At 39.2% G+C, this 27,451-nt stretch overlaps 3 protein-coding genes across 4 annotated transcripts in view; 1 reads left to right on the forward strand and 2 right to left on the reverse strand.

The window, feature by feature from the left end:
- Positions 1 to 541: 541 nt before the first annotated feature.
- On the reverse strand, positions 542 to 6,114 carry tdh (L-threonine dehydrogenase). Of its 2 annotated transcripts, none has more exons than XM_033991069.2 (9): positions 5,453 to 6,114; positions 4,046 to 4,240; positions 3,836 to 3,878; positions 3,683 to 3,753; positions 3,325 to 3,474; positions 2,953 to 3,125; positions 2,797 to 2,887; positions 2,349 to 2,618; positions 542 to 2,002 (listed from the first exon to the last, which is right to left on the reverse strand). In XM_033991069.2, exons 2-9 carry the CDS (start codon positions 4,230 to 4,232, stop codon positions 1,863 to 1,865), a joined length of 1,125 nt encoding a protein of 374 aa, XP_033846960.1. In that variant the 5' UTR covers positions 4,233 to 4,240; positions 5,453 to 6,114; the 3' UTR covers positions 542 to 1,862. The 2 variants fall into 2 exon arrangements, with proteins under 2 accessions (XP_033846960.1, XP_033846959.1); XM_033991068.2 differs by lacking the exon at positions 5,453 to 6,114 and adding an exon at positions 4,624 to 4,692.
- Positions 6,115 to 6,958: 844 nt separating this feature from the next.
- Positions 6,959 to 15,515, reverse strand: mtmr9 (myotubularin related protein 9). The gene is made up of 11 exons (XM_055232293.1): positions 15,463 to 15,515; positions 14,954 to 15,143; positions 14,772 to 14,880; positions 14,577 to 14,702; positions 14,310 to 14,483; positions 14,027 to 14,244; positions 13,652 to 13,813; positions 12,553 to 12,694; positions 10,177 to 10,397; positions 9,953 to 10,104; positions 6,959 to 8,381 (listed from the first exon to the last, which is right to left on the reverse strand). The coding sequence occupies exons 2-11, from the start codon at positions 15,133 to 15,135 to the stop codon at positions 8,218 to 8,220; spliced, it is 1,650 nt and encodes a 549-aa protein (XP_055088268.1). The 5' UTR covers positions 15,136 to 15,143; positions 15,463 to 15,515; the 3' UTR covers positions 6,959 to 8,217.
- A 3,413-nt stretch (positions 15,516 to 18,928) lies between these two features.
- The window catches only part of xkr6b (XK, Kell blood group complex subunit-related family, member 6b), a 44,589-nt gene continuing 36,066 nt past the window's right edge, over positions 18,929 to 27,451 (forward strand). Inside the window, exon 1 of the mRNA XM_033991064.2 lies at positions 18,929 to 19,467. Coding sequence (XP_033846955.1) covers positions 18,929 to 19,467 — 539 coding nt within the window. The remainder of the gene's footprint in view (positions 19,468 to 27,451) is intronic.

Genomic DNA, 27,451 nt, shown 5'->3' on the forward strand with positions numbered 1-27,451 from the left:
GTTGCCTGTCCCTGTTGAACCGGTGTGTTTACGTTTGCACTCTCCAACTTTCCAGTTTACTGCAGTGTGTCACTTTTAGTTTGGAAGTGTGAAATGCCAGACTTTCTAACAGGTCTTAACTGCCCAGCATTGTGAGAAGGTATTTCATAGGTTGGAATTGTGAAAAATGTATTGTTTAGTTAGAACAAGTGTCATTTGGATAGGAAAAATATATATAAATTCAATGCAAGACTAACATCATTATATTTTCAAACTATTACCACTATCACAATGAATACTCCAAAACTGTTGATGCTACTCCTAATACTGTGAATACCATTAGCCTCAAATATTACTATATTAATCATGTTATATGTTTGTTTTTTGTGTCCTTGTGTTTTTATCCAGATTATTATTGCATTTAACTGTGTGCAGTGTGCAAAAGTGTTTACTTATATGCAACTACGGTAATCCCCCAGGCACGGACCCGATCAGTTATTCAGTGAGTCAGCTGCAAGAGCAGTTATAGAAGTTGTAAAAGTGTTAAAACTTAAGGCATAAATAGTTCAAAAAGGTTTTATTGTCAAAGCTTGAGATTCCAAACCTGCCAAACCTTAAATACATTATGTTAACACAGAGGAGTTGCTGATTGTAGAGCGAGATGACAGTTAAGATCACAGGTAAGATCACATTCTCATTTTGCTTTCAAATAAGTTCACATGAAAACCTTCAAATAACAAAAACAGACAGGGACATTACAACTAAGAAATTGTCCCCACACATATCAGACAGACAGAATAAATAAAATCATGGAATAAAGAGAAGAATTTTTTGCTCTGCACTTCTCATATACACAGATGCACTATGTCAGAAACTGCCCAAGCAGCAGATTTTTTGCCTGAATCATGATGCTGCAAAATGATTTAAAGTGCATCAAAGGTGACATTTTGCATATCAGTTTTACTACTCCATTCAAGACGTTTAGGAATGAATGACAATACTCATTATGATTGTTTTAGATTTCCCCAGTAACCTTCTTCTTTTAACAGTTCCCATAACAAAATCTCAGCATTGTAGGTCACATTGACACCACATAAGACTGGTAACAGACTTTGGGTGTTTCTCAATTCCCAGGATCCTTTCTGCAAAGACCACCTAACCCTAGCACCAAGTGTCCTACTCACCGCCTGCAGCTCATGTGGAACAGGCTAAGGAGAGAACGACTACACTCTGTCACATGACCAGATAAATTGCGGTGGAAATGAATGTTTCTACAAATGAGAAGTACTCAGATGTGTCTTTATGTGTCAACAGTCAGGTGAACAATGAAGGCCAAGTATCTATTATCAAGTTACTTAGGCTGATAATTAAGTAAATAGATGCACAGATTAAAACATCTTCAGATGATCGTTTTATCTCTAATCCCCTTCTGAAAAATATTTCCCTCAATTTGCTGCATTTGTCCTGGTTTGAATTCATTCAATCTGATAATAGTTCTGTCTGCAATGTTGTGGCTAAAATAGCAAAATATTTAGTTTTTTTTTAATTGTGTGGTGACTTTCAGACTTTCATTTTATTAAAATTCATTTTACTGCTTAAATAAAGTGAAATGAAATCGTCAAAGATCCTGGCAATTGAGAAACGCCGTTTGATTCACCCAACTCTTAAGAAAGACACGGGGTTAAGAGTGCAAAAAACACTGCTAAATTGAGAGGAGTCAAGTTTCTACCCCGTTTTGACCATTACATTCTGATGACACAGCAGGCAAAAGCCATTACTGGTTTGCACAGAGATGTAGGTGAACCACTATGTACAGGCCATTTTATCTATTCTCTTTGGTCAGTCTTTACATATGTACAACTCTCAGAAGGAGCAGTTTGAACTCAGTTGATCTGAGCCATGCGTCTTTCTGTTGCAAAGAAGTTGAGCATGGTCTGCACCAGCTCCGGGAGGTCGTAGTCGTGTTTCCAGCCCCAGTCATTTCGTGCATTGGAGTCATCAAAGTTCATTGGCCAACTGTCAGCTGAGAGGACACAAAAAAACAAGACTTAAGTTTCGGGATGTTATTACAGCCATGCAAAAATATATTTTAAATGTATCATATGATGTTTAAATATTACCTCATTGCTCACTAATGTTTGTAATAAAATAGTAATAACATAAAATTAGGATAATAAGGATAATAAAAGGGCATGACATTAAAAAGTCATGCCTTTTTAGATACAAGTTAGAAACCAGAAAAAAATCTTCTAAATGCATTATGTTACGATATTGAAAGTTACAATTATGAAATAAACCCATTTTTAGTGACCACCATCTATTAGCATCATTGTCATGATCATAATGTGCAACAGACAAAGAGCACTCACCAATAGCTTGCCGGACAGGGTCCACGTCATATGTAACCTCTAGTTCAGGCATCTGTTTCTGCAGCTCCTGGGCCAGTTCCTCAGGAGTGAAGCTCATGGCATTGATGTTATATGTCCTCATACTCAGAGTGTCAGCTGGAGCCTCCATTACCTCCAGTGTGGCACGTAGGCAGTCGTCAATGTACATCATAGGCAGCCGTGTGTCTGGTCTCAGGTTGCATTCAAATTTACCGGATTTGATTGCATCGTGGAAAATCTGCACAGCATAATCTGAACCAAAGCAAGAAATAAAGAGGTGCGTAAGGGTAAGAATTAGAAAGAACTAATAGAATGTGTATTAAGTTACTTAATATAGCAGGAACTTGTGACATAACGATGCAGCAATACAGAAATAGACATCCAATAAAATCTAACCTGCTGCACAAGTGCAAGATTTTATTTTTCACACCTGTTGTGCCTCCGCCTGGCATGGAGTCAGCAGAGATGATCCCTGGGTAACGCAGGCAGCGGAAGTCCAGGCCATAGCGATGGTGGTAGTACTGTATATATATATATATATATTTTACTAAGTTACGTTAAGTAAGACTAGACTAGACTAGCGTACCTCTCCCATGAGCTCAGCATGCACTTTGGAGACTCCATAGATGGTGCGTGGTCTCTGTACACACAGGTCAGGTGTGGGGTTACGGGGAGAGGTGGGTCCAAATGCTCCAATGGTGCTGGGCACGAAGAGGCGCAGGCCATGCTCAGCAGCAATATCCAAAATGTTATGCAGTCCTTAAAAACAAACAAAACAAATGTTATGTGGTGCTAAAAAACAAACACTATTATCTCTATGCACTACTAATATATATATATATATATATATATATATATATATATATATATATATATATATATATATATATATATATATATATATATATATATATATATATATATACGTGTGTGTGTGTGTGTGTGTGTTTTTACTTACCAGTAATGTTGACAGAGCGAGCCAGCGCCACATTGGCCTCACCCACAGCACTGAGCAGAGCGCTGTAGTGAACCAGCCATGTGATGCGGTTGTTCACCACTATTTCGCGCAGGTTTTTGTAGTCCAGAATATCAGAATAGATAAAAGGCCCTGAGGAAAGAAAAACCGAAGTCAATGGCAGCACTGTGTAATAATTTTTATGACATTTAGATTAAAGTATTTATTACGTCTTCACAATCACAAATGGCTCATCCTCATTCTTACCAAATAATGAGGATTATGTTGTGATATGTAAAAATGTATTCATGCTTCTAACCGAATGCAGTATCAATAGTATATATTCAGATTCAGGACTCACCACTGTGAAAGACGTTGCTTGGGGGTTTCCTGATGTCTGACAGAATTACATTATTCTTCCCATATCTTTTTCTGAAAATGAAAATGTCAGTGTCAAAACCAGGAAACAAGAGTTTTTGATTATAGATTATTTATGACCATAGGATTCTTTTACCTTAGGAGTTTGGCCAGTCCAACCCCAAGTTGTCCCAGGCCACCTGCGACACACAAAGAACCAAATAATTATCTCCTACACTGGTTTCTATGGAGACTCAAGAGGGGGAGAGTGGGCATTTGGCTTTGGGTTCCCAGTTGATTAATAAGCTAGATCTGAATAGGGGACATTTTGTACCAGCTCATAACATTTCTTATGCCTTCATCATACCTGTAATGAGCACCTTTGGATGGTCAGTCTCTGAGAATGACACGGAGTGAAAGCTGGCATCAGAAGTCACTTGGCGAGGAGAGAAGCTGATGTTTCGAACTGCAATGGCCAGAGGCTGACAGCCACAGGTCGGGGAGCTGAGCAGGGCCTGCTTGGCCACTCTGCTGAGGCTTCTGATCACAGGCATACTGGTATCTATAAACAGGGTATTTTCAGTAACAGTTCAGTTCACACTCAAGTAACATTTAATATTGATATATATCTATGAAGAGTCTATTAAGATTCAGTATAAAGCAAGTAGAAAGAAAATAAACTTGGGGCGCTCAGGGTCAGAGACGCTGGGGCGACATGGCAACAGCCAGTAGACGCGCACAGACGCACAAAGAGGCTGGACAGTATCCCAAATTAGACTTTACACATCAACATCACATGATCACATGTGACACTTCATAAACTAAAATAGACTAATTGTCGTAAAATAGGATTAAAAGTAAACCAAGTTTTGTTTTTTCCATCTCTCTTCTCACGCCTATCCTTTTGCATTGGATCATATTCAATAGTGCTCGTGAGCTACTTACCGAGACTGCAGAGCTCCCAAAAAAGGAAGAAGGAGAGTAACTTGAGAGTATTTATACTGCCCTGCCTTTACGAAGAGGCCAATCAGGACCCGAGGGCGTATGTCACACAGTGCAAACGACAACACTGCCAAGATCAGGATGACTGACAGCCACAGCGACACGTTTACAACTAATAGTCTACACGGAGCAATATAGAAAGCCAAGGGCCACTTCAAGTATTTTAGTCAAATTTTCCAGTTCAGTTTTTATGTCTTTCCATGTTAACGCGCCCAGTTGTGCCAAGGTGTTTTACGCACGAGGTTTGAGTCAGTTATATAAGAGGGGCTCCCAGTATAGTGTCCTGTGCGTCACCTGTTAGTTGTAAAGATGCTTGCACCTTCCTCAACAAGTGATTTTCACGTAACGCAATCATGTCGGTGTTAAACGTGTAGATTATAGGCCTAATGTCTTCAATATTGAAAGAATAAAATAAATAAATAATACATATTAAATTATATTATACATATTAGTGATAAAAGAGAATAACACTTATTCATGGATTAACAAATATGGTATGGTAGTCAGAATTCTATTAATACTGTAGTACAAAAGCTAACTTATCCACAAATTTTAAACAAAATCAAAATATGGCATTTAGTAGACTACACTTTAAAAATCCAAACCGTAACCATGTGGCCATCCAGATATAGAGGTGCATGTGGGCAAAGAACTAAATAAAACTGTTAATTACTTGATATCCAATTAGGGCTATTGTTCAAGTTATGAATATCTTGACTCTCTACATGGTAATTATTACGAGACCTATAATAAGTAAGGACGCAGTACTTACCGGTTTGTGTAAAACTCTGTTAAATAAATCCCCGCTGAACGCGTGTATAGTGATGCTCACTCCTTGTGTTATCTTCATCCAGTATTGCGTCAGCTGAGTCTGAGGGCTATATATCGGCTGCCATCTGCTTCCGAAGGAAGCCGGCGTCTTCACGCTATTGGTGGCAGCTCGAAGGTGCGGTCCCCCCTTATTGGCCACGCCCGCGAGTGACGTCTCCACATGCGCAGACAGACTGCTCTTTGTAGCTCCCCTGGCTTTCTCCATGCGCTGTCTGCGCTCAAAAAATCTGCTGAGTTTCAGCTATTTTTAATGTTTAGAATAACATCATCATATAAGTGGTGACTGAAAACATTGTCTTCTTATTAGAAATTCAAGAAACTTAATAGTCCTATTAACATCTTTGGCATCTTGTGCAATTAGATATAAACACATTATTAAGTTGAAAATTCATTTAACATTTTGAGAATTGCATTACACTATCACGTCACAGTTGACCTAGTTAAAGTCCTTGGTACACACTGAGGCTGACCTGCTGAAATAGATGGACTCACGTGCCATAGGGGTCATAGTCAATGAGCTTTTTCAGCTGAAGACCCCAGTATGTTGAGCAGAGGTGTGAGCTTTCAGGTATTCAGTTTCCTCACCGTGCCATATGCTACTTGTGTTTACTTAAGCAGAGGTAGGATGTGAGCTGTTTGACTTTGAAATACAGTGTTTGCTGTAGATAGAGTGGGGCCAAAACAGGGGTCAAAACAGGGCCCAAATGTGACAACAGTGATATGAGAGATTGGTCTAAGGCTGGCTGTGGGTTGTGAGTGGTAGAATCGCGCACACACCCCTTCTGATGTCATCACCTTGAAAGGGTTTCAAAACAAGGTAATGAGTAAACTGGCATACGTACAAATGATAAATAAAATCAACATGCTTATATCAAGATCAAACAAGAGTAATAAGACCATATCATACTAACAGAGAGGTAATACAGATACAAAAAGGAAACAGTCTCGAGTTTGTTGCATTTTACGCAACTAAAATTACAGGAAATTTCAATGGAATTTTTTCTATTTGCTAAGCTTCTCACTAACTTCTCCAGCCTCTGTGTATTGTGTCATCTCGTTGATGGGAAGAAGGGGTGATGACTAAACTCTGGCTTTGTAAACACTACTGCAATCACATGCTGCACCAATGCTGCACCTGATACCGGCTATTTATTTCACTCCGACTTCATCAGTTCTTGCGCTATGACACTGAATCATATTCGTCTCACATGCCGAGGTGTTGCTTACCATGGCTATAGCATACCATATGGGGTCAAGGTATGGGGAAAGTCAGCACTGTGTACCGGTGGAAGAAAAGAAGCAGCAGCCCCTTCATAAACTGTGACATATACATACTGATAGATGTCCATGAAAAATGTAAGAAATGCAGACTGCTCAACAAGTTTGACCAGTTTTAGGAGAAAGTGTTGCATGAGAAATCCAGCAGAAGAAAATAAAACTGTTGCGGTTGGTTGCATAAGAATATGTTTAATGTGCATTGTATTTGCAAAACAATTACAACATCAATATTTATTGATGTTAATCATATTCACTTATTTTAAGGCAAAAGCAAAGAGGCAAATTCAAAGAGACACCTACAAGCTCATTGCTCTAAAGTAAAGGAGATGTTCTGAGTCAGACTATGAAAACACAGCAGTATTTCCAGTGATGTTTACAGAGCTCTTACAAAGTAAATGTAAACTTATTTGTAAAGCTGTTAGTGTAATAGTGACAGTTCAATTAGAGATTAGTGTGACTGTTTCCATTGAGAAAACTCAGGAACTTTGGGCGAATGAGGTTAAACTAGCTGACACTTACAAACAAGTGAACCGTGGACCACAATCACTGTTACTTACATGTTTGTGCAATAAAGTGCTCAACAATGAATAGTACCAGTACTCCCATATGCATATACCAAAATGGGTGTGTTAAATGTTTTTTTTAATAATCATCTGTAGGGCGGTGCTGTTGAATTACTTGTACTGTATTACTTCTGGGAAATTTTTTTCAAACATAATTGTTTATCCTTTTTCAGTTTAGAACTTATTGAGACTTGAGGACAAACAACCTTCACCCTTTGATAATATTAGCACCCTCTGCAAATATATGTGCAATGTACCTTTTTTGCTGAATATATCACACAAACCCTCCCCGTATGCGCAATTATACTGATATTTTAGCATTTTTAACAGTAACAGAAATATATAAAGTAAGTGATACACATTGATACATATTTTTTATATAAGCAAATACCAGTAGGTGGTGACTCTGCCTACACATATCATTGCATCGTGACTGGCCTTATAGACCCTATATTATGTTTCCACGGAGACACAGCATTTGGCAGAGGGAGTGGAACGCATGTGTAGCTGCTTAAACAAAATCAAAGTGCAATATGGTGTACAGATAAAGTAGACAAACCCACAAATTCTTAAGGAAGACATATTAGGCAAAGTAGATTTTTAAGAGCATTTGACAATGTTTGAAATACTTTTCATTTTCCCACTCAAAGATTTATTTTAAGTTGTTTTAGATCAATATTGCTAAAATGTCATTAGTTTATATTTTATAAACTAACGATAATCCATGGTGTTATAGATTATAATTATATTGCAGACAAAAGCATAATATGTCTTCTTTAAAGGAAAATGTATGCATCCCATTTTATATTTGGTGGTTCAACCCAACACTTTCCTCTTGGGGCATACATTTTGCCATGTTACCCGTTTATGGTGACTGCAGCAGTGGATCCTCAGTTTCAAGTTGAGCCAGCTGCCTGCGGAGGGTGTTCACTTTGCTCTGCAGCTCCTTGTTGTACTCTATGATATGAACCATTTCTTCATATGCCTCATCCAGGCACTTGGAGGAGCGGTTCCAGCGAAGAAACACTCCTACAAAAACACCACACGTCAGCATTAACACCACAGATTAACAAGAAGAAGAATATGTTACGGAAAGGAATTCTACCACTAATTAGATGGTTGGAGGCAGTTCATATGAAAACACTGATTTCCCAGCAATACATAAATTCCTAAAACTGAAATTTACTTTGTAAACAAGTTGTTCAGAAATGACATGCAAAATATTTTAAAAAGATGGATTTATTTCAAATTTGAAACTATATATTACTGGACAAAAATCTATAAAAATGCCTAAATAAAATAGGAATAAGATATCAAAAGTATTTCTAAAAATATGCACAAGACTGTGAAATCTGTGAGATCCGTGTAAAAGTTATCTGATGTATCCTTTAAGTAGTTTATATATAAATCAATAAAAAAGTTTAATTAGTGACATATTTGGACTTTTTTTTTATTCCATGTGAAAATGTATGTTTTATACCTGACTGTGTTTGTCTTTCATGTACTGTACACACTCACTATACCTATTCAACAGAATGAGGCATTCATAAGGCTAGCATACAGCTATAGGGCATTGTTTAATATGACACAATTCAATTAAATGTAATCCATGACTTGCAGTTTTCAAGAGTGTTAACTTCTTCAAGCTGAATTTGAGCTTATTTATTGAAGGAGTGGCCTGCCCTGATTTTTGTTACATCATAAAGGGCACCACAGTGGGAGAGCTTTCACACTAGGAGATGAAGATTAGGTTGCGCTCCCACAGACACAAAGAGGAGAGAAATAGGACAGTGTACAAACCCCAGACTTCTTTTGTCATCACCGAATGTGCATTGGATACACTCTCAATCCCTAAGCTCAATTATATGAAAAAAGGTTTTCATTCTCAATATTTTCCTCCCTTGAAACACTAGAAACAGTCTCCCCAGCAACAATGAAAGAAATGCAGACATAAAAGTAAGTTCGCAAACACCGATCTACGTAAACTTACTGCAGTAGACGCCAGGGGCCGGGTATGCATCCTATAGAGATATCATTTAAATTTGCTGGTTGTTCAAACTGCACTACTATACTATTTACGTTTTACTGTAATTATGGAATGAAGTTATATTATATTAATTAAAAGTAAACATGATTGGATTGGATTATATAAAATTAAATAACAATAATAATAAATACACTTTCCATATGTAGGAAGGAAATAAAAACAGACTTCACTGGTACAAATTTAGTATGTCATTTGGGTTCAGCAGCACCAAAAGAATGCTATTGTGAACAACAGTGCTCCCTATTGGTTAATTTCTGCAATGTTTTACCAATAATGTTATGAGTTTGTAAGTGTTTATTTATAGAGCCATTTGCATCACTAATGTGCTTTCAAATAAAATATTAACAATGTAAAATCTGCATAGAAAGCACAATAAAACATCTGATCTAATGGATTATTACAAAAATCCCAGAAGAGGAAGAACTAAATCAATATTACACAAAGTAATGGAAATGTCACTAAGTTAACAAATAGAGAACATATAAACCTATAAGCCCATACTACTCTAGCTCTAATGTAATTTCACAGTACAGTGATTTCAGGTTGAACTTACCTTCCCATAGGAGCAGACTCTGGGGAGCAACCGAGGGCCAAATCACTAAACTGTTGGCCTCATACAGTGGGTTAGTCAGTCGCTCGAGCTCTTGCTGTCGGTTCACCCAGGACCAGAGGGACACTGTCTTCTCCAGCAGACCCAGCTTTACCCTTTAAAACAGATTGAACAGGTGTTAACTGTTGTTTTACTGAGAATTTAACATTTTGGTCATGTTCAGGTACCTATCAGCTGCGCAGTTGCCAAGAAAGGTCCCAAACTGAGAGGCATAGGCATGTTCAAACAGCAGCACCAAGAAACTCTCATTAAATTCAAAGGAGCATGGAAACTGTCGAAGGATCTGCCAGACACAGTCCAAGAAGAGCAGGAACACTGGGGCCTCCTGACGCGACTTAGTGTTGGAGTAGGCCGACTGAGAGCACCGCACTTGGAATGGGTGACCGGCCTGTGTAATCAAACAAATACAACATCTAGTACAATTGTGGATAATTTTTCATTTCTTAAGCACAACTTGTACCTGTTCTCTTCTGTAGACCATAAAATGTAACAAGTGATAATTTCTGTCTGTTGAGTTGTCTCTTTCATATATATTCAGCTAGAACCTGCTCCCCATTGCAGATATCAATTGGGTATTTTCTAAAATGGTATTATTAAGAATGGGACAGTGTTGTATAAAGTCTGTCGGCGTTGCCATGTTTGTTTTCGTTCACTTATGTGGTTCGCTTTTGCCTTGGACACAAACCTCAACAGTGCTTTGTTATTTGGCCCTATCGCGACAGTGGCTCAGTGGTTAGAGTGTTGGTCCCCCAACCCGAAGGTCGGAGGATCGAGTTCTGTCGTTGTGTCCTTAGGCAAGACACTTCACCCACATTGCCTAGTAAAGTGGTGTGTGCGCGAATGATAGGTGGTGGTTGGAGGGGCCGATGGTGCAGATTGGCAGCCTCGCTTCCGTCAGTCTGCCCCAGGGCAGCTGTGGCTACAGTCGTAGCTTACCATCACCAAGTGTGGAAATGAATGAATAATGACTATAGTGTAGCGCTTTGAGAGGCTTTGACAAGCCTGTAAAGCACATTACAAGTGTAAGCCATTATTATTATTATTATTATTATATTGCAGGGGCACGCCAAGATGGATTCTCATGAGTTTCTGAACTCACAAATATCATGAGAATCCATCTTGCTGTGCAAGGTTGTATATTTCATGCAATAATAGGAAACAACAATACAGCATAGATTTACACTCACCTGAAGGATTATTAGGAACACCATACTAATACGGTGTTTGACCCCCTTTCGCCTTCAGAACTGCCTTAATTCTATGTGACATTGATTCAACCAGGTGCTGAAAGCATTCTTTAGAAATGTTGGCCCATATTGATAGGAGCATCTTGTAGTTGATGGAGATTTGTGGGATGCACATCCAGGGCACAAAGCTCCTGTTCAACAACATCCCAAAGATGCTCTATCGGGTTGAGATCTGGTGACTGTGGGGGGCCATTGTAGTACAGTGAACTCATTGTCATGTTCAAGAAACCAATTTGAAATGATTCAAGCTTTATGACATGGTGCATTATCCTGCTGGAAGTAGCCATCAGAGGATGGGTACATGGTGGTCATGAAGGGATGGACATGGTCAGAAACAATGTTCAGGTAGCCCATGGCGTTTAAACGATGCCCAATTGGCACTAAGGGACCCAAAGTGTGCCAAGAAAACATCCCCCACACCATTACACCACTACCACCAGCCTGCACAGTGGTAACAAGGCATGATGGATCCATGTTCTCATTCTGTTTACGCCAAATTCTGACTCTACCATTTGAATGTCTCAACAGAAATCGAGACTCATCACACCAGGCAACATTTTTCCAGTCTTCAACTGTCCAATTTTGGTGAGCTCGTGCAAATTGTAGCCTCTTTTTCCTATTTGTATTGGAGATGAGTGGTACCTGGTGGGGTCTTCTGCTGTTGTAGCCCATCCGCCTCAAGGTCGTGCATGTTGTGGCTTCACAAATGCTTTGCTGCATTCCTCGGTTGTAACGAGTGGTTATTTCAGTCAACGTTGCTCTTCTATCAGCTTGAATCACTCGGTCCATTCTCCTCTGACCTCTAGCATCAACAAGGCATTTTCGCCCACAGGACTGCCGCATACTGGATGTTTTTCCCTTTTCACACCATTCTTTGTAAACCCTAGAAATGGTTGTGCGTGAAAATCCCAGTAACTGAGCAGATTGTGAAATACTCAGACCGGCCCGTTTGGCACCAACAACCATGCCACGCTCAAAATTGCTTTAATCACCTTTCTTTCCCATTCTGACATTCAGTTTGGAGTTCAGGAGATTGTCTTGACCAGGACCACACCCCTAAATGCATTGAAGCAACTGCAATGTGATTGGTTGATTAGATAATTGCATTAAGGAAAAATTGAACAGGTGTTCCTAATAATCCTTTAGGTGAGTGTAAGTACCCGTCATTCTTTCTTTATTTCAGCACTAGATAATAATTCAAATTCAAATGTGCAAGCTACATGGCCATTATGAAAATCTGTGCTCTAGTTGCTTAATCAAAAATACATTTAGTTTTGGCAAAGCCTCAGAGCTTACCTGGAGCCACTCTCTCTCCACCAGATTCTGAAATCCTCGGATGGTTCTAGAAGCTGGATCAAGAATGATCTGGGCCAAAGAGGTAACCTGCAGGGTTGAGTCTGTCCCCTCTGTGCCGTGAACAAGAACTGATGCTCCTTCTCTGCGGCATACATGATAGGTTGGGTTCACGTGATATTGCCACATTTTTACATGTAGTTTAAACTAATAAACAAATCATCATTCTATCATTCAATCTAGTAGAATTTGACTTTTTAATAATGCAGGTATTTGGACCTGGGTCATGGCTATAATTGCTGTAATCTTTAGGCCTACATAAATGACCAAAACGTGGCACAATGGTCAGCATGTTCTCAGTCAGTATAAGCAAACTAATAACTTCCTAAAGTGGTGCAATTATTCAACCTAAAAGACATGATAGTTTTAGTTGAATGAAGTCATATGTTTAATATATCTATGGTACATGTAATGTAATGGACACAATAACTAACACATGTAATCTGTGTATTTTTTACGTTACAGTACGGTACCTGCATTATTCCGTCTTGGCTTTCTTTGTAAATATGTGTGTGTGTGTGTGTGTGTGTGTGTGTGAGTGTATGAGTGTGTGTGTGGAGATAAAGTAATACTAATAATAATAATAAAAGTAAAGATAACGATAACAGGTTTTATTATTGCTGTCATACTCAGTGTTCAATGGTTGGTCAATATTGCTCTATGTTAGTTTTGTGGTCCTAATGGTGGTATTGGTTATTTAGATTTAAATGTAAAATGTGTGTGCGTGCGTGTCCTGTACAATGCATTAAAAGAGGCAAGGTTTTGGTGAGCCCGCACTCAAGGGGCAGTACCCCCTAGCAACGCGCCCATTCCTTGCTAACCCTAATCTTTTTATGTATTTGTTGTCAATTATTATTATTATTGATTACTTAATTAATTTATTATTATTAATAATTGTTATTATTGTGTGTATATATATATATATATATATATATATATATATATATATATATATATATATATATATATATATATATATAAGAATTGTGCTATACCTTGCCTTGCCAGGGTTTGGTTTTTGTGTGCTTATTGTAATACCAACCTATCAATGCACTGGGCAGCCAGACAAGCCGTCGTCAGGATCTCTTTGACGTGAGTCTGCCAGTTTGACGCTTCCAGCTTGCTCAGCCATCGATCCATGCTGTGGGTCTGGTCATTACAGGCTTCAACCAGTTTAATCAGGCTCTCTTGCAGCACATTTGACCTGGAAGAGAAACACAATGCTACGTAGGTCAGATTTAACAAAAACAATTTCAGCCCACATTGTTCATAAGTCCTACTTGTAAGTATACTACACTAACTAGTTTCAAAGACAGAGAAGTAAGCAATGAAATTCAGTAATGGTATAAAAAGTAAATTTATTATTAGTTCAACTTATATAACCAAAGAGTACAAAACCATCATAATACTAATTTACCTCTCAATAGCTTTGTGTATCCTCCTCCACTGTGGGTAATTTGCCTCAGATTCAAATCCTCCTCCTTTAGCCTTTGCCTGCTGGGCCACATTGACGGTACGTGTGTCAATGATATATCCACGTTTACCAGGACGCAGAGTGGCATTGATCAGCTTCTCATCCTCTTTACACCGTCGCCCACTGGTGCCTGTTAGAGGCTGTCCAGCTCGCATCATCACCTCCAAACATAACAGTAGAATATTACAAACATATTTCATTTATATTGTGTATCTCATTGTTTTACCATGCCATTCTTTTTGTGGTAGTAGCTAAGCACTGGGAAGCGGCCACCATGACGGAAAGTTGCAACTTTCCTTAATGTTTCATCATCAATATCTTTAGGAACAGCCACTAGTGGTGCGTATGACAGACAGATGCTAAAGTCTTTGTTGACATCACTTAGTCTCCACTCATCGGTCTAATAAAAGACAGGGTCATAGTTAGGGTAAAAGATGAGGGTCGATTGATGTGTGAAAGAAATTTTATGTTTAAATTTAAGATACCAATGTACCATAGACTCCAGGTCTTTGAAAGCATCTGCAGGACGAAAAGTGTTCCAGCCATCCTCAATTACTTCAAACATGGGCCGATAAAAGAAAGGGTACATCAAAGACACAGAATCCAGGGTGGACAAGGCCTGGAAAACAAAGATTACTGACAGGTAATCAAGAGCCTGATCCTATAGTGCAATATTTTTTTCTTTTACCTCAATTGAACTGGCAATGTTTAAACACTCATCCATTCCGGGAATGTCCAGTTTTATAATCCTCAAGTCTTTGCATTTGACAATAATGCTTCCAAGTGAACCCACAAATCTGAAAGATTGACCATTTTATTTGTAATACAGCCGATGTTACAATCTGCCACAGTGTCAATGACTCGCATCACCTTTTCTCTATGGCATCGATGTTTGAATGGAGCAGCCACAGTTCCTCCGTGTTGTCTTGTCTGGAAGACAGAATCAGGTGGTGTCCGGTCAGACACAGGGTTCCCTCCACTGTGGGCAGGAAAGGCCGGTGCAGGACAACCCCGTCCACCCTGGGCGTTTTTATTAGCTCTGCAAACTCCATGTCCTAATCTATAAACACCAGTTTCAATTTCAACCGAATACTTAAAAACATATTTTTATATTTACTTTTTTTGTAAATTCTTCTATGAACTTAAGACGTAATTAGCAGGAAAAGAAAAATTATGAAAATGCATGATAGAGTCGAAATCAGGAAATAAGAAGCTAGTAGCGCTAGCTGGGAAAAGAGGAAAGAAAAAGAGGAACTGGAGCACAAGAATAAACAAATTTCACATTAAACAAAGGCATTAGAAGAAACACGTTATCGTCATTCTACTGAATCAGTGTTTCTGTGGGTGTTTTTTTTAGTTCGGCAAATGTCTCAAATTACCTTTTCGTAAAATCAGCTGTCAATCTTTGTGCGTCAACAAAAACACACCGACTGGAAACAAAGATTATGTACGTTTTCATTAATCTTGTTTTTCTATTAGAAGCAAGAAGCACGTCGTCTCTAAAATAAATAAATATAACATTTAAACATTTGGAAAGTAACAATGTCAGATAAAGCAATATTTTATTTTTAATGTTTACAATATTTAAGTAGCGAGTTAAGCAACTAACTAAGAAAACTATTAAACATACAAACCGACTAATCTACCGTGGATGAAGATACATGATTTAAAAAAAAATATATATATATAAAAAAAAAAAAAAAAAAAAAAAAAAAAATATATATATATATATATATATATATATATATATATATATATATATATATATATATATATATATATATATATATATATATATATATATATATATATATATATATATAATTGCAATTTTATTTTATTTTAAACGCAGCTTTGATATAACCTCACTTCAATTTCTGAACACTAGATGGCGTCACTTGACAATTTGTTTGGGGTCAGTTTACGCGCTTATCGTTTTTTGATTACTTAGTTGGTCTATTAGATAGCGAGTTGGTTAATTAGCTAATTCATTTTTTGAGCAAAACTGATACATTAACCCCGCTTTAAAAGACAGACATTGTACTCTTCATACATGTCTTTCTTTGGGAATAAAGCTTCTTCTTTTTAACAGGTTCCACGCATGTCCATAGATACCAAAAATAGAGATAAAGATAATATTTAACATTTGGTTCATGGTTGGAAAGAGACTGGTGGCAGAATGGAACTGAGTAGCCTCAGACAGTGTGTCTTGGATTCACAATAGATGGTTTGCTCTGGGCCATTCCAGCTCACAACAAACAGAGTGCAGAACAGACACAGCTTAATTCAATGTGAAATCCAGAGTTGCTTTAAAAACCAAATAACATTGTTGCTTTTGAGAGAAAGATGATTCAGTGAAGCCTTCTCTTCAAGAACAATAGGCTAAAAGCACAAGCCTTAGCCAGACACTGAAATGATATGTCTTATTTATATTGTTTTTAGATGACTTTTAGTTGTTAATATCTATCTGTGTAACACAAACACTGGGCCTAATGGAAGCTCATTCATAACTGTTTCCAATGTAAAGAGGATTAAACTACATTTACAGGGTGCTTGATTTCCACTTGTATCTGTGATGACGGATGCCACTGGTCTTTGAAGCTGACACATATTGACATGTTTTCAGATAGGACTGCGGGCCACTTTTTTTTTAACAGACTGACAGTTTGTCCTCACACCTACAGGATTACTCAGTGCTGCCTGTCATTCATGTTGTCCTAAAGACAATGTCTCATTTATGAATCATCTCTTTCCCCCCACCTTTAACTCACAGTGGTGGCTGTTTGTTCCAGGATTTGTTTCTGTTACTTTGATGATAATACTAATAATACTAATACATTTTAGTGCTTTTTTAGACACTCATATACGTGTTTTTCATTCTATTATTAATTTACTCCACACCTGGTGATGTAAGTTACTATTGTAGCCAGTAACCACAGCTTCCCTGGGTTAGTCTGTGAGCAAGGGTGCTAATCTATGCCATAAGCTTTTCCAACCATCACCAATCACACACACAGACACTACATTCATATTAGGCAATGTGGGTAAAGTGTGTTGCCTAAAGAAACAACAACACTATGCAATTTCCAATGCACATTGCACAGTGTGATAATACCTCAGAACAAGATGGTTTTAGGATTCCCAGCACAGCAAATCAAGGCTTTTTACTTTTCCAAAAACAAAAAAATATTTTCCCTTCCTGCACGATAACTAGGTGCAGGAAGGGAAAAAGGTCAAAGCTATGGCCTTGTGCATGCACTTTCACTTGTTCTCTACTTAAATGCTCAGTGCACGTTTAAAGAGCTGCTGTCTGAAAGATCCAAGGTCCTCCACCTCAGAAGGTTTCTCCTCAAGGCTGCAGTTACACTGTGTCTCCCTGCCGGATTCAGCCTCTGCAACCTTCACTGGGAATGTGAATTAAATGTATTTACAGTTGAGGAAATCAATTCAATTTCAACATTTCAGACTCACAAAAACATGAAGATGAGTCACCAGGGGAAAAAATGGGAAGGGAACATGCGTGCTGTGACTAGGGTTGTCTCTCCGCAGATCTGACCTATAATGTGATCTGATAGTGTCCCATCCCTGTTTGTCCAAGCTTTTCCATACTATGGAGCATTCCAGACAAAACAATAACATCTCTATACAGACAATCAGGTGGCAGATCCTCCATCTGAAAAGTTACATAATGCACACTTAAAGTAAATAATCCCCTCTCATTTAATTATATATACAACTATGAACTGTTCACTTACCATACTTTACTTCAATGGCCTTGGCTTAGTCATTTCCACTGCACCAGCAGCCACTCTCTTGCCAAACTCCTTGCATAAAGTTTCCTCACCTTGAACGAGAGAATAGTGTAATTTATTGTGACATGGAGCTCTGTTTTGATATCAGGCAATACAAATAAAAATGACAAAATTGACTGAGTTAGTACAGCAATCAATAAAATGGCTCTAGCATGAAATTGAAGTTGAACATTTATAAATCTAAACAGTTTTATCTTTGAATGGGGCTTTTGAGGTCCCCAGCCGTGTAGTAATCAAATGTGTGCCCCTGGCAAAGTCATGGTCACAGGACTGTCAAGGCTGCTTCAGGTAAAACAGTATTATCCGCTATCTGGGCCCCTGCTTTTGTATAACAGGGAGTTCAGAACCACTTCAGCACTGGACAGCTCCACTGGAGGCTCAGAAGCTTTTGGGATGAGACAAAATCTGTGAGTTGCTCCTCTAATTTGAGTGCTCCTCTATTTTGTCTGAGTTACAGAAAATATGTTCTAAGGTTGTCAGGAAAAGACTGACCTAAAACCTGGCACGTGCATGGAACGCAACCAGTCCTGCCTGCCCTCTGACTGGAAAGAGGTTTTCATTAGCCGGTGGTTTGTGTTTTATCCCACCTTTTTGTGACTTGGGTGACTAAAGTGAAGAGTACACGCGCAGCGCTCAATGACATTACATCATGGACATGCTGCAGGGGGCTTCAAGCGAGACACTAGATGGCACCACGTGGAGGTGGAGCGTGTGTGTGTGTTTGTGTGTGGGGGTGTGTGTGTGTGTGTTGGGGTGGGTGTGTGTGTGTGTGTGTGTGTGTGCGTGCGTGCGTGTGTGCGTGTGTGTGTGGGGGTGTGCGCGCGCGTGCGCGTGCGTGTGTGTGAATAGAGGAGAGGGAGGGACAGTGAGGGGACGCCGTGTTCAGAGCGGAGCCGCAGAGAGGGATGCTGCGCAGGTAGGGGCTGGCTGTGTCGATGGCTCCGACATTTTTTGGGGGGCCAAACAGGTGTCAGGGAAGTGTCGTCACTTGGGCCGGAAGCCGGACGGGGGGGTGGAGGCGTCAGAGGGAAAGATGGCAGCGAAGTCGGACGGCCGCGGGGTCGTCACCGGGTTCGCGCAGCTGCAGGACCTGGACGACCCTCGCGATGGCAGCTCGTTTCACATCTGCCACTGCTGCAACACGTCTTCGTGCTACTGGGGCTGCCGGAGCGCGTGCCTGCACTACCTGCGCGGGAAGGGGCGCGGGAAACGGGGGGACACCACGCACGAGCAGCGCCTCTGGCTTGACTGCCTCTGGATAGTCTTGGCGCTGGTCGTCTTCTTCTGGGACGTCGGTTCGGATCTGTGCCTGGCAGCGCACTACTATCACCGGCGGGACTTTCTGTGGTCCGGACTCACCTTGTTCTTTGTGCTCGTACCCTCGGTCCTGGTCCAGATCCTCAGCTTCAGGTGGTTCGTGCAGGACTACACCGGGGGAGGACTGGGCTCCGTGGAGGGGCTCAGCAGCCGCAGAGCCACGGCCACTCTGCAGCGGCAGGACGCGTGCTGTCGCCTGTCCGTGTGGGTCTGGCAGACTGTGCTTCACGTCTTTCAGCTGGGACAGGTGTGGAGGTGAGTGATATGTCCTCCGACTCTACACCTTTATAACAGTGACATGATCTAGTCAAGGTTGAGTTCACGCCTCATGCTGTCACTGCACTTATTTGCTGATGATCTGGTGACATGTGTCAGACTGGAATGTGGTTTGGTGCTTATTTTGTCTGGTTTAACTTAGTCCTCCTGTTCTTTATGATGCCGGCTTAATTTCACTTTTTGATTCCTCCCTTTGTGACCTCCCCTCACCGCATCACCTGTAGTTATGTATTACCCCAGCTTACCATTAGTTCTAACTTAAATCTGAGGAGTGCTGCTTCAGACAGGGGGGTCTGTTTCTCACATTGGACCGGTCCATAGTCTGGCCCGAGTAGCTCCTCCTACAGTCACCTGGTGTAACCCTGAGTGCAGCAGCCTGACTGGACTCACAATGAGCTCAGCCACTGTCTAATCACAGCCTCACACCAGGGACCCTAGCCTGCACCGCACTGGAAATACTGCTAAATCCTCTCCACTTTACCCCCGCTTCTACTGCATATAATGTATTTCTCCCTATTCGTTTGCCTCTGTCTCCCTCTATCCATCAAACTTATTGACCAAAATTAGCTCATACATATTCCATTTCCAAGTCCAAGATTGTTTCTCCCATTCTAAAGTTTTAATTTGAATGTAATCCCAAGATTTATCAATTTCTCATCTGCATTGTGCCTTAGCCCACAGCCAAAAGCTATGTATTTTAAGGTTAACCCTATGTTTTCATTACATTTTATTACATTCTGCGTTCACGTTACATATAACCCATATCATGTTTCCCCAGTGCACCCTGTCTGTTATGTTCTCTACAGAGACAAGTAGTAGCCTAAAATGTGTGTGTGTGCTGTATAGTGATTGAGTGTCTATGGCTGTTCCCTTCGCTGCAAGTACAAACAGTTGCCTCATTTCACCCCATCTCTCTCTCTTTCTCTCTCTCAGTGGAGCAAACCAGACGAGCATGTGTTTTACTAAACTAAACATTCACACTTGCAGACATGATGTAATCAATTTGCCTGCATTGACATTTTTGATTCCCATTCGTGCTAATTGTAAGAGCACGGCGAGGTTATGGTTTCAAGTAGTAGTAAAAACGAGCATGGCTGAAGCATCTGTGTTTGGGCTAGAGAGAGAGAGAGTTTTTTTTTTTTTTTTGGTGCAGTCAGACGCAGTGGCTGGCATTTAATGGGAAGAAGTAACGCATGACGGCTGCTTGGAGACGGGTGCCAGCGGCTGGGAAAATGTAAAAGAGCAGAGGGAGGGAGAGCAGAGGGGTCAAAGCATTAGCAATACACACACACAACCTCTATCATTTTCAGCATTTATTTAGCAGCCTGTCCACAATGTTCTGACAATATCTTTATTTATCTGTGACCGCTATATAAATATACTTAAATAAGCCTAAACAAAGCATGAAGAAAGACTTAATTCATAATGAACAAATACTTGAATGATTCAGACTTAGTAACTGCTTAATTAATACTCTAACTCTAACATACCTCCTTATCAAGTAGTTACAAGCATTATTCATTCTTAATAAACTATTTGTTCATTATGAGTTAAGTTTTTTTAATGCTTTAGATGTAGTTATAATTGTGGTACCCTGTTTCTTTGTAAGTGTCATATATGTCCATGTTGTTTCCAATCTGCTGGTGCATTAGTGCCTTGGTTTACTAAGATTTTTCTGATATGGTTAAAAATAGCAGATAGGGCTCAGCAGTCAGCTCCAGTGCAAATCAGTGCTCTGTTATTCCGAGCTGGTCTTTCCACAGTAAGTGCATCCACTTTGCATTTCTCATCAGAGGGCTGGAAGGCTGTTGCATTGATCAGGTCAGGTTTATTTACCGTGTGGTTGGGATTTAGATGACCCTTCACCCACATCTGCAGAAGGCGGACATGGGTGGACACACGAACAGCTGTTTGGGTTGGCCTGGAGTAGCTGGTTTCGGTCAATGCTGTCAGTTGTACAGTTAATTGCTATTCAGAATTACTGTTGCTATTTCAGGACTCCAATAGGAATGTGCTAAAATGTGTTTTTAAAAAGTTTTTGAATAAATTAAAGTTTAAAAATGATTGTAAAAGTATCCACAAACATGCAGAAATATTACATTATTTGAAAAAAATGCCTGCTTGTTGTTACATTTTTATTTTTAATAATCTTTTGACAGGATTTTGAGATTGAGTACTTCTATTATTAACAAAGCAATACACCCTATAATTATAAAATATATATAATATTACCTATAATTTGATATATTGCCCACTGTTTGTCAATTTGATCTCTTTTTAAGAACACAGACATATTAAAAGTTTTTATTATTTTTTTTAACCATTTAAGATATAGATTTCTATGTGGATATACAAAATGTCATCTCAGTCAGAACCCATTATTAACACAGTTAAAACTGGTCAGTGTGGTCAAGTTCATTGTGACAGCTCCAATCTTGAGGCAGTGGGGCCGTTGTTATGGTGACGCCTCCCCTCGGACATGATCCGGCTGGCTTCAGTAGGGGTTCAAGGGTCAAATGCTGCTCTTGTCCTCTTAGTGAGTCTGTAACCTCAGGCCCAGGGCAGCGGATGATGGTGCAAATGTTGTTTCTCCATAACATACATCTGTGGCGGTACATACGACTGGAGAAGATATAGAAGCATATGTATGATGCCACATTTTTTTTTACATGTTTTCTGCTAAAACAGTACATTGATAACCAAAATTCTATCAGTCTGTTAACAATGATAATATTACCAACCATTATCTCCATCAAATATTATAGGCCTCATCAGTGATGTCAACTGAAACCCACTAATAGAGTATAGAGCTGACCATTCAAGACTATTCAATACAATACATTTTACTATAATATGCTGTAAAGGATTCTGGACTCTGCTCTAGAGCTCTAAGGTTTTGTAAATTAAAGCACTGAATTATAATTCAGTGTTTCACCTAATGATACAGAGTAGATCCAATGCATCTGTCATTTTGTAAACCCCTGATATGATCATTTTTTCAAATTTTTTTCTACATAAAAAATAACATTTGATTTTATTGTATTTATGTGAAAAAGTGGTGGCATCATGTTGAATTTCTCAAACTCTTTTTTGTGCTATGTTGAACTAGTTGCCTGTACTACTCATACCTTATAAGCTAAAATGTGTGCAAAAGGTTTTACAGTGATCTCCCGTTAATTGTTGACAGAGAGGATTCCTGCGACTATAATTCCCAGTTGCTCCAGCCCTTTCACTGTCGTGTTGATGCTGCCTCTGAATCACCGCTGTCTCCGTAAGATTAAACATTCCCCTCACATATACACACACACGCAGACACACACTCCCACAGAGGAGTCCTGGAGCTGCGATGGACAGCTTCATCAGTGCAAACCCAAATTAGAGCCTTCCTCAAAGAGAAGAGCGCCCGTGTGGTGCTGAGGGGAAATCCCAGCACAGATGGGCGGGTGCTGCCCCCTTTTTCCTTTTAATGGGAATAAGTTGTGTTTTTTTATTTTGGCAGATGTCTGAATATGATACTTCTACTTAACAATGTTTGACACCATTTTAAAATGTGCTGTCAGTCACCATGCAGTGTTGGTAAGATCTTAAAAGGGCTGTGTACAAAAAACCTAGTTACTTCACTTTACTGATTATTTGGTTAATCATTAATTGCCATGTAAATGCAATTTTTGTAACAGTGAGCATTAAGTATCACACACAACTTGACATTATGTATTGATTTGAATATTTTCCTTGTAGACATCACCACTCTCCCACTCACTCCCACTCATAACCTCTTATGAAGAAAGCCAGCATCTGCTACCCTATAGCATGACACTGATGACACACAGTGAATTATTCTGCTATAAACAAAAGTTTCACAATATTTTGTAAAACTTTGGGCTGCATTCACTCCACTTTACCTGAATTTGCTATGGCCAAGAGTGTGTGGGCAGAGGTAGTGGCTGTGAGTAGTTAATTTTGATTCTAGTGAAAATAAAAATGCTTATAGTGCTTGCTTTATATTAACAGTAGCTACACGCAAATGTGTAAGCAAGTTATGTAAAGTGATGTAATGATATAATCTGGTCCTATCTTGCAGTAGTAATGATGTAGTTATCAGACATAGACTCAAACTCAAAAAGTGCAGTTTATATTAATTTTGCAAAACCAAGATTAGAGCTGGGAATCGCAAGGTCCCTCACGATTTGATACATGATACATGGTTCGGTTCATGATATGGCAAATATGTAATAAATTTCACATGATATTTTGCGTTTAAAAGTTACTAAACTTTGTTAAACTACTGCGTGCACCCTCTGTTTATGAAATACACTTAATTCAATAATCAAAACAGTGAATATGCCACCTGCACTTAATTTTGTGAAATCTAGCAGAAATGCTAATGAATGAATAAATGTAAGAAAAATGTAAAAAAAAAATAAAAAATAAAAAATGAATTAATCAATTAATCAGTATAGTCATATATCACACATTAATAAGCCAGAACACCGGTCCATATGTCTATAAATCCTTGCTACCTATATTCAGCATTGCATTTATTTCCACAACCCAGCACATTTTCTATATCATTCCACGCTTTATGAAATTACACATGTGTTTGGCCACTTTCCCCATTGGAGCCAAACAAATTGTCACAACGCTGGTATTCCATGTTGGGATTACATTTTAATCCTGAAGAGCTGGCTCACAACAGTGCAGCACATGACTTCCTCACGTTTGGCTGGTAAATATTAATACAGTCTGGGAAGGAATCGCCAAGAGCCTTTTCTTGGCTGACTGGACTGCCTGTAGTTGCCAAAGAAAGAAAAAAAAAACATTAGTAAATGCTGAGATGTGAGACATAGCAATGATACTATGCAAGCATCTGCCCTGGATGGTTTGAGGGTTAAAGTGTTGAAAAGACTGCCCATATAATTAGCTTTTGTTAGACAAGATTGGTGGGTACATCTTGTTCTTTTATACAATGATTGACAGCCGAGTCTATCTGAGTTGCATTTAGAGGCAAGATTAAAGTTGGAAATCCTAACGCTCAAAGAAAGCACAGCACACTGTCAGCAAACATGTATTCTGTTAAGCCTTTTGACGATGCATTATTTACAGACAGCGCATTAAACTTGCATTGTAAATCAGGGAAACAATAATTTTCTCATTAGCGTCGATAACAGAGGACCAAGCTTCTGAGCCTTGCGAGTCCACAAAGAAAACCCCAATTATCAGAGAGTGGAGCAGTGAAAAATACAGGGAGTGGAGAGGGGGGACATATCGCAGCAGGAGGGGTAGAGGCAGACATGCTCAAATGATGGGGAAGTACAGGACTGAGACGAGGGGCTGCAAAGAGGACTCAATTGCTGTTTTGTTTTTACTGGCATCCGAATTGGATTTCAAGCTGCGTTATTGAATTAGGGACCACTGCTGGATAATGTTTGATTCGTCGTGCAATATTTTTGCAGTCATATGTATTTATATGGAGACCAATACGAATCAATGTCTTCTGTGCAGTTGGAGACGTGTCCCTTATTGATTTGTTGTTACAAAGTGCTGATGCTATAAGGCCAATGGTTTCAGTGCTGGCAGAGCACAGTGGTTTGTGATTAAAGCAAAACATTATTTATTTGCTCTGTCTGTACTCTGGTGGAAAGTTGTTTACACTACCAGTCAAAAGTTTGGACACACCATCTCATTCAATGTTTTCTTTCTTTATTTTTACTACTTTCTTCATTTTATATACATACAAAGGATATCACATATATGAAGTATATATACTGTTGAAACCAGAAGTTTGCATACACTATATAAAAAGACACACAACAGGAAAAGTTGACCTAAAACTTTTCCTGCTTTAGGACAATTAGGATTACCAAAAACCTAGGGTTTTTTAGACAATTTAAGTTTTTTTTAGACAATTTGTCTTTGCTTTCTTCAAAGTCATATGTTTACATACTATAATATGACTATGCATTTAAACAATTTAGGAAAACCCAGATGATGATGTCATGTGAGTTAATTAGAGACACACCTGTGAATGTATTTGAAGACTCACCTGAATGCCCTCTTTGTCAAAGTACAAAACATAGATCGACATGCTTTGATTTGAAAATTAGGTAATTTTTTAACAAGCTGGCTTTTATTTTTACTTTTATTTTCTACAAATTATGTCTATAGATATATTGCACTCAGACAGTTTGCTGATCAAATAAAGCAAAAAAATTCCACTCTTAATTTCAAACAAAGGACAAAGTTGTATAACCTTGAAAATGCTTGTTGTTCCCCCTGTAGCAGAGCCCGAGGTAACTGTTCATCCTTTTTGCTGTTGCTAATTTGTATCTTGGAGCTAAACTTAACTTTAACCCCATTTCTTCTTAAACAACAATAAGTAGAATTTGGCTGATTAAACTGGCAATGGCAGCTGCAAAGATCCACCCTCGGTTCTTCTGAAATAGCACCAAAAACGCCCAGACGATGATGTAGATAAAACACCTAAAAATACACAAAGTTGCTGTTCCCGCTCTGAGATGGATGAATGAGTTTAGATAAAGAGCCTTGATTATGCCTGATTTAACTGCCATGGGCCTGCCTTTTGAGCGCATAAATGTTCTGTAATAGAAGTCCACACACCTCAAGCCAGACACACAGAGGAATATTTAACACATTGGTAGAGGTTAGCAGACAGGTGCTTGTTCCTTATCGCACATAGACAGAAAGGATAATGCTTCACTGTATATACGTACTGCTCTTATGGCCACACAATCTTGGTGATAATAGCACACTCACCTGCCCTGTTTCTCCAAGCCCTCACATCGGAAACACGTGCTGCAGTTAGTGGACAGTGTACCTCTGTCTCCCACGTTGTACAACACTGACTACTGCATGCTCCAAAGTCCTCCAAGAGATGGAGAGAGGGGGAGAAAGACAGAGAGTAAGGCAGAGAAAGAGAGAGTGAGGGTGTCAAGACTAAAACAGTTTCAGAGGTATACTTGGGTCAATGTTTCAAGGATATTGCTGTATGATATAATACACACAGCAAATGCATTATCCTGTGCATGTACATATACTGGTATATGAGTGGTTTAACTATGCATTTAGTCATTTTGATTAAAACCTCAAACGTGCACTATGTAACATACCTTTAATGTCATACTGTGGAACACTGTAGGCAAAACAATAACAAGTCCATGGAATCAAGCACGTGTCCAAAAATATATAATGCATAATGCTTACATTATATTGATTCGTGCCATTGCATCTATAGATGGCCTTATATTTTGTTCACTGCATCTATTGTGGTCTGGAGTACCTAGCTGGAGCATTAGCCTATACTGTGCATGTTTTATGTTCATGGGAGAACCAGGAGTACTTTACAGAAAACAAACACACCTCTTATTGTGTGGCAATAGTGTCATTGTGCTGGATACTGGCCAGTTTAAAGTCTGGACAATCATATATTGTATAGTTTTACTATTGCCAAACTCATATTTATGTCTTGTAAAGCTATTACAAGAACCCAGTAGCTGATCTATTGTTCATATCCCCATTCACTTCATGTAAAAATGACTCCAGCTCTTATCTTCATTTATATTTCCACTCTTTAGATGCTCTTTCACACCATTCTTGACATTTTATCCCATCACAACTGCTTTGTTTCAGGGATCGGTCGCATGTCTGCCTCCCTCTGGGACTGTTCTTTGGAAATCCAATTGGAATCACCGAAAGACCATACTTTTCTCTTACTGACTGACCTACTTGTTTTTCTATTGCACTACACACAGCACAGTGCAGGCCAATTAGAAATCATCTTTGACAAAACATAGGTTGCTGTCAAAAAAGTGAAACAATGTAGTCAGAATTTTCATTGATGCAATGATGCACTTTGAAACCATAAACTTTTCTGTCAGTTGAATTCCACACTGACATTAATATGTGGAGTGATGAAATGGCCTAAAATAATTGACTTTGTGGTTTG

Source organism: Periophthalmus magnuspinnatus, chromosome 24 (genome assembly GCF_009829125.3).
Source record: "Periophthalmus magnuspinnatus isolate fPerMag1 chromosome 24, fPerMag1.2.pri, whole genome shotgun sequence".
NCBI lineage: Eukaryota > Metazoa > Chordata > Actinopteri > Gobiiformes > Gobiidae > Periophthalmus > Periophthalmus magnuspinnatus.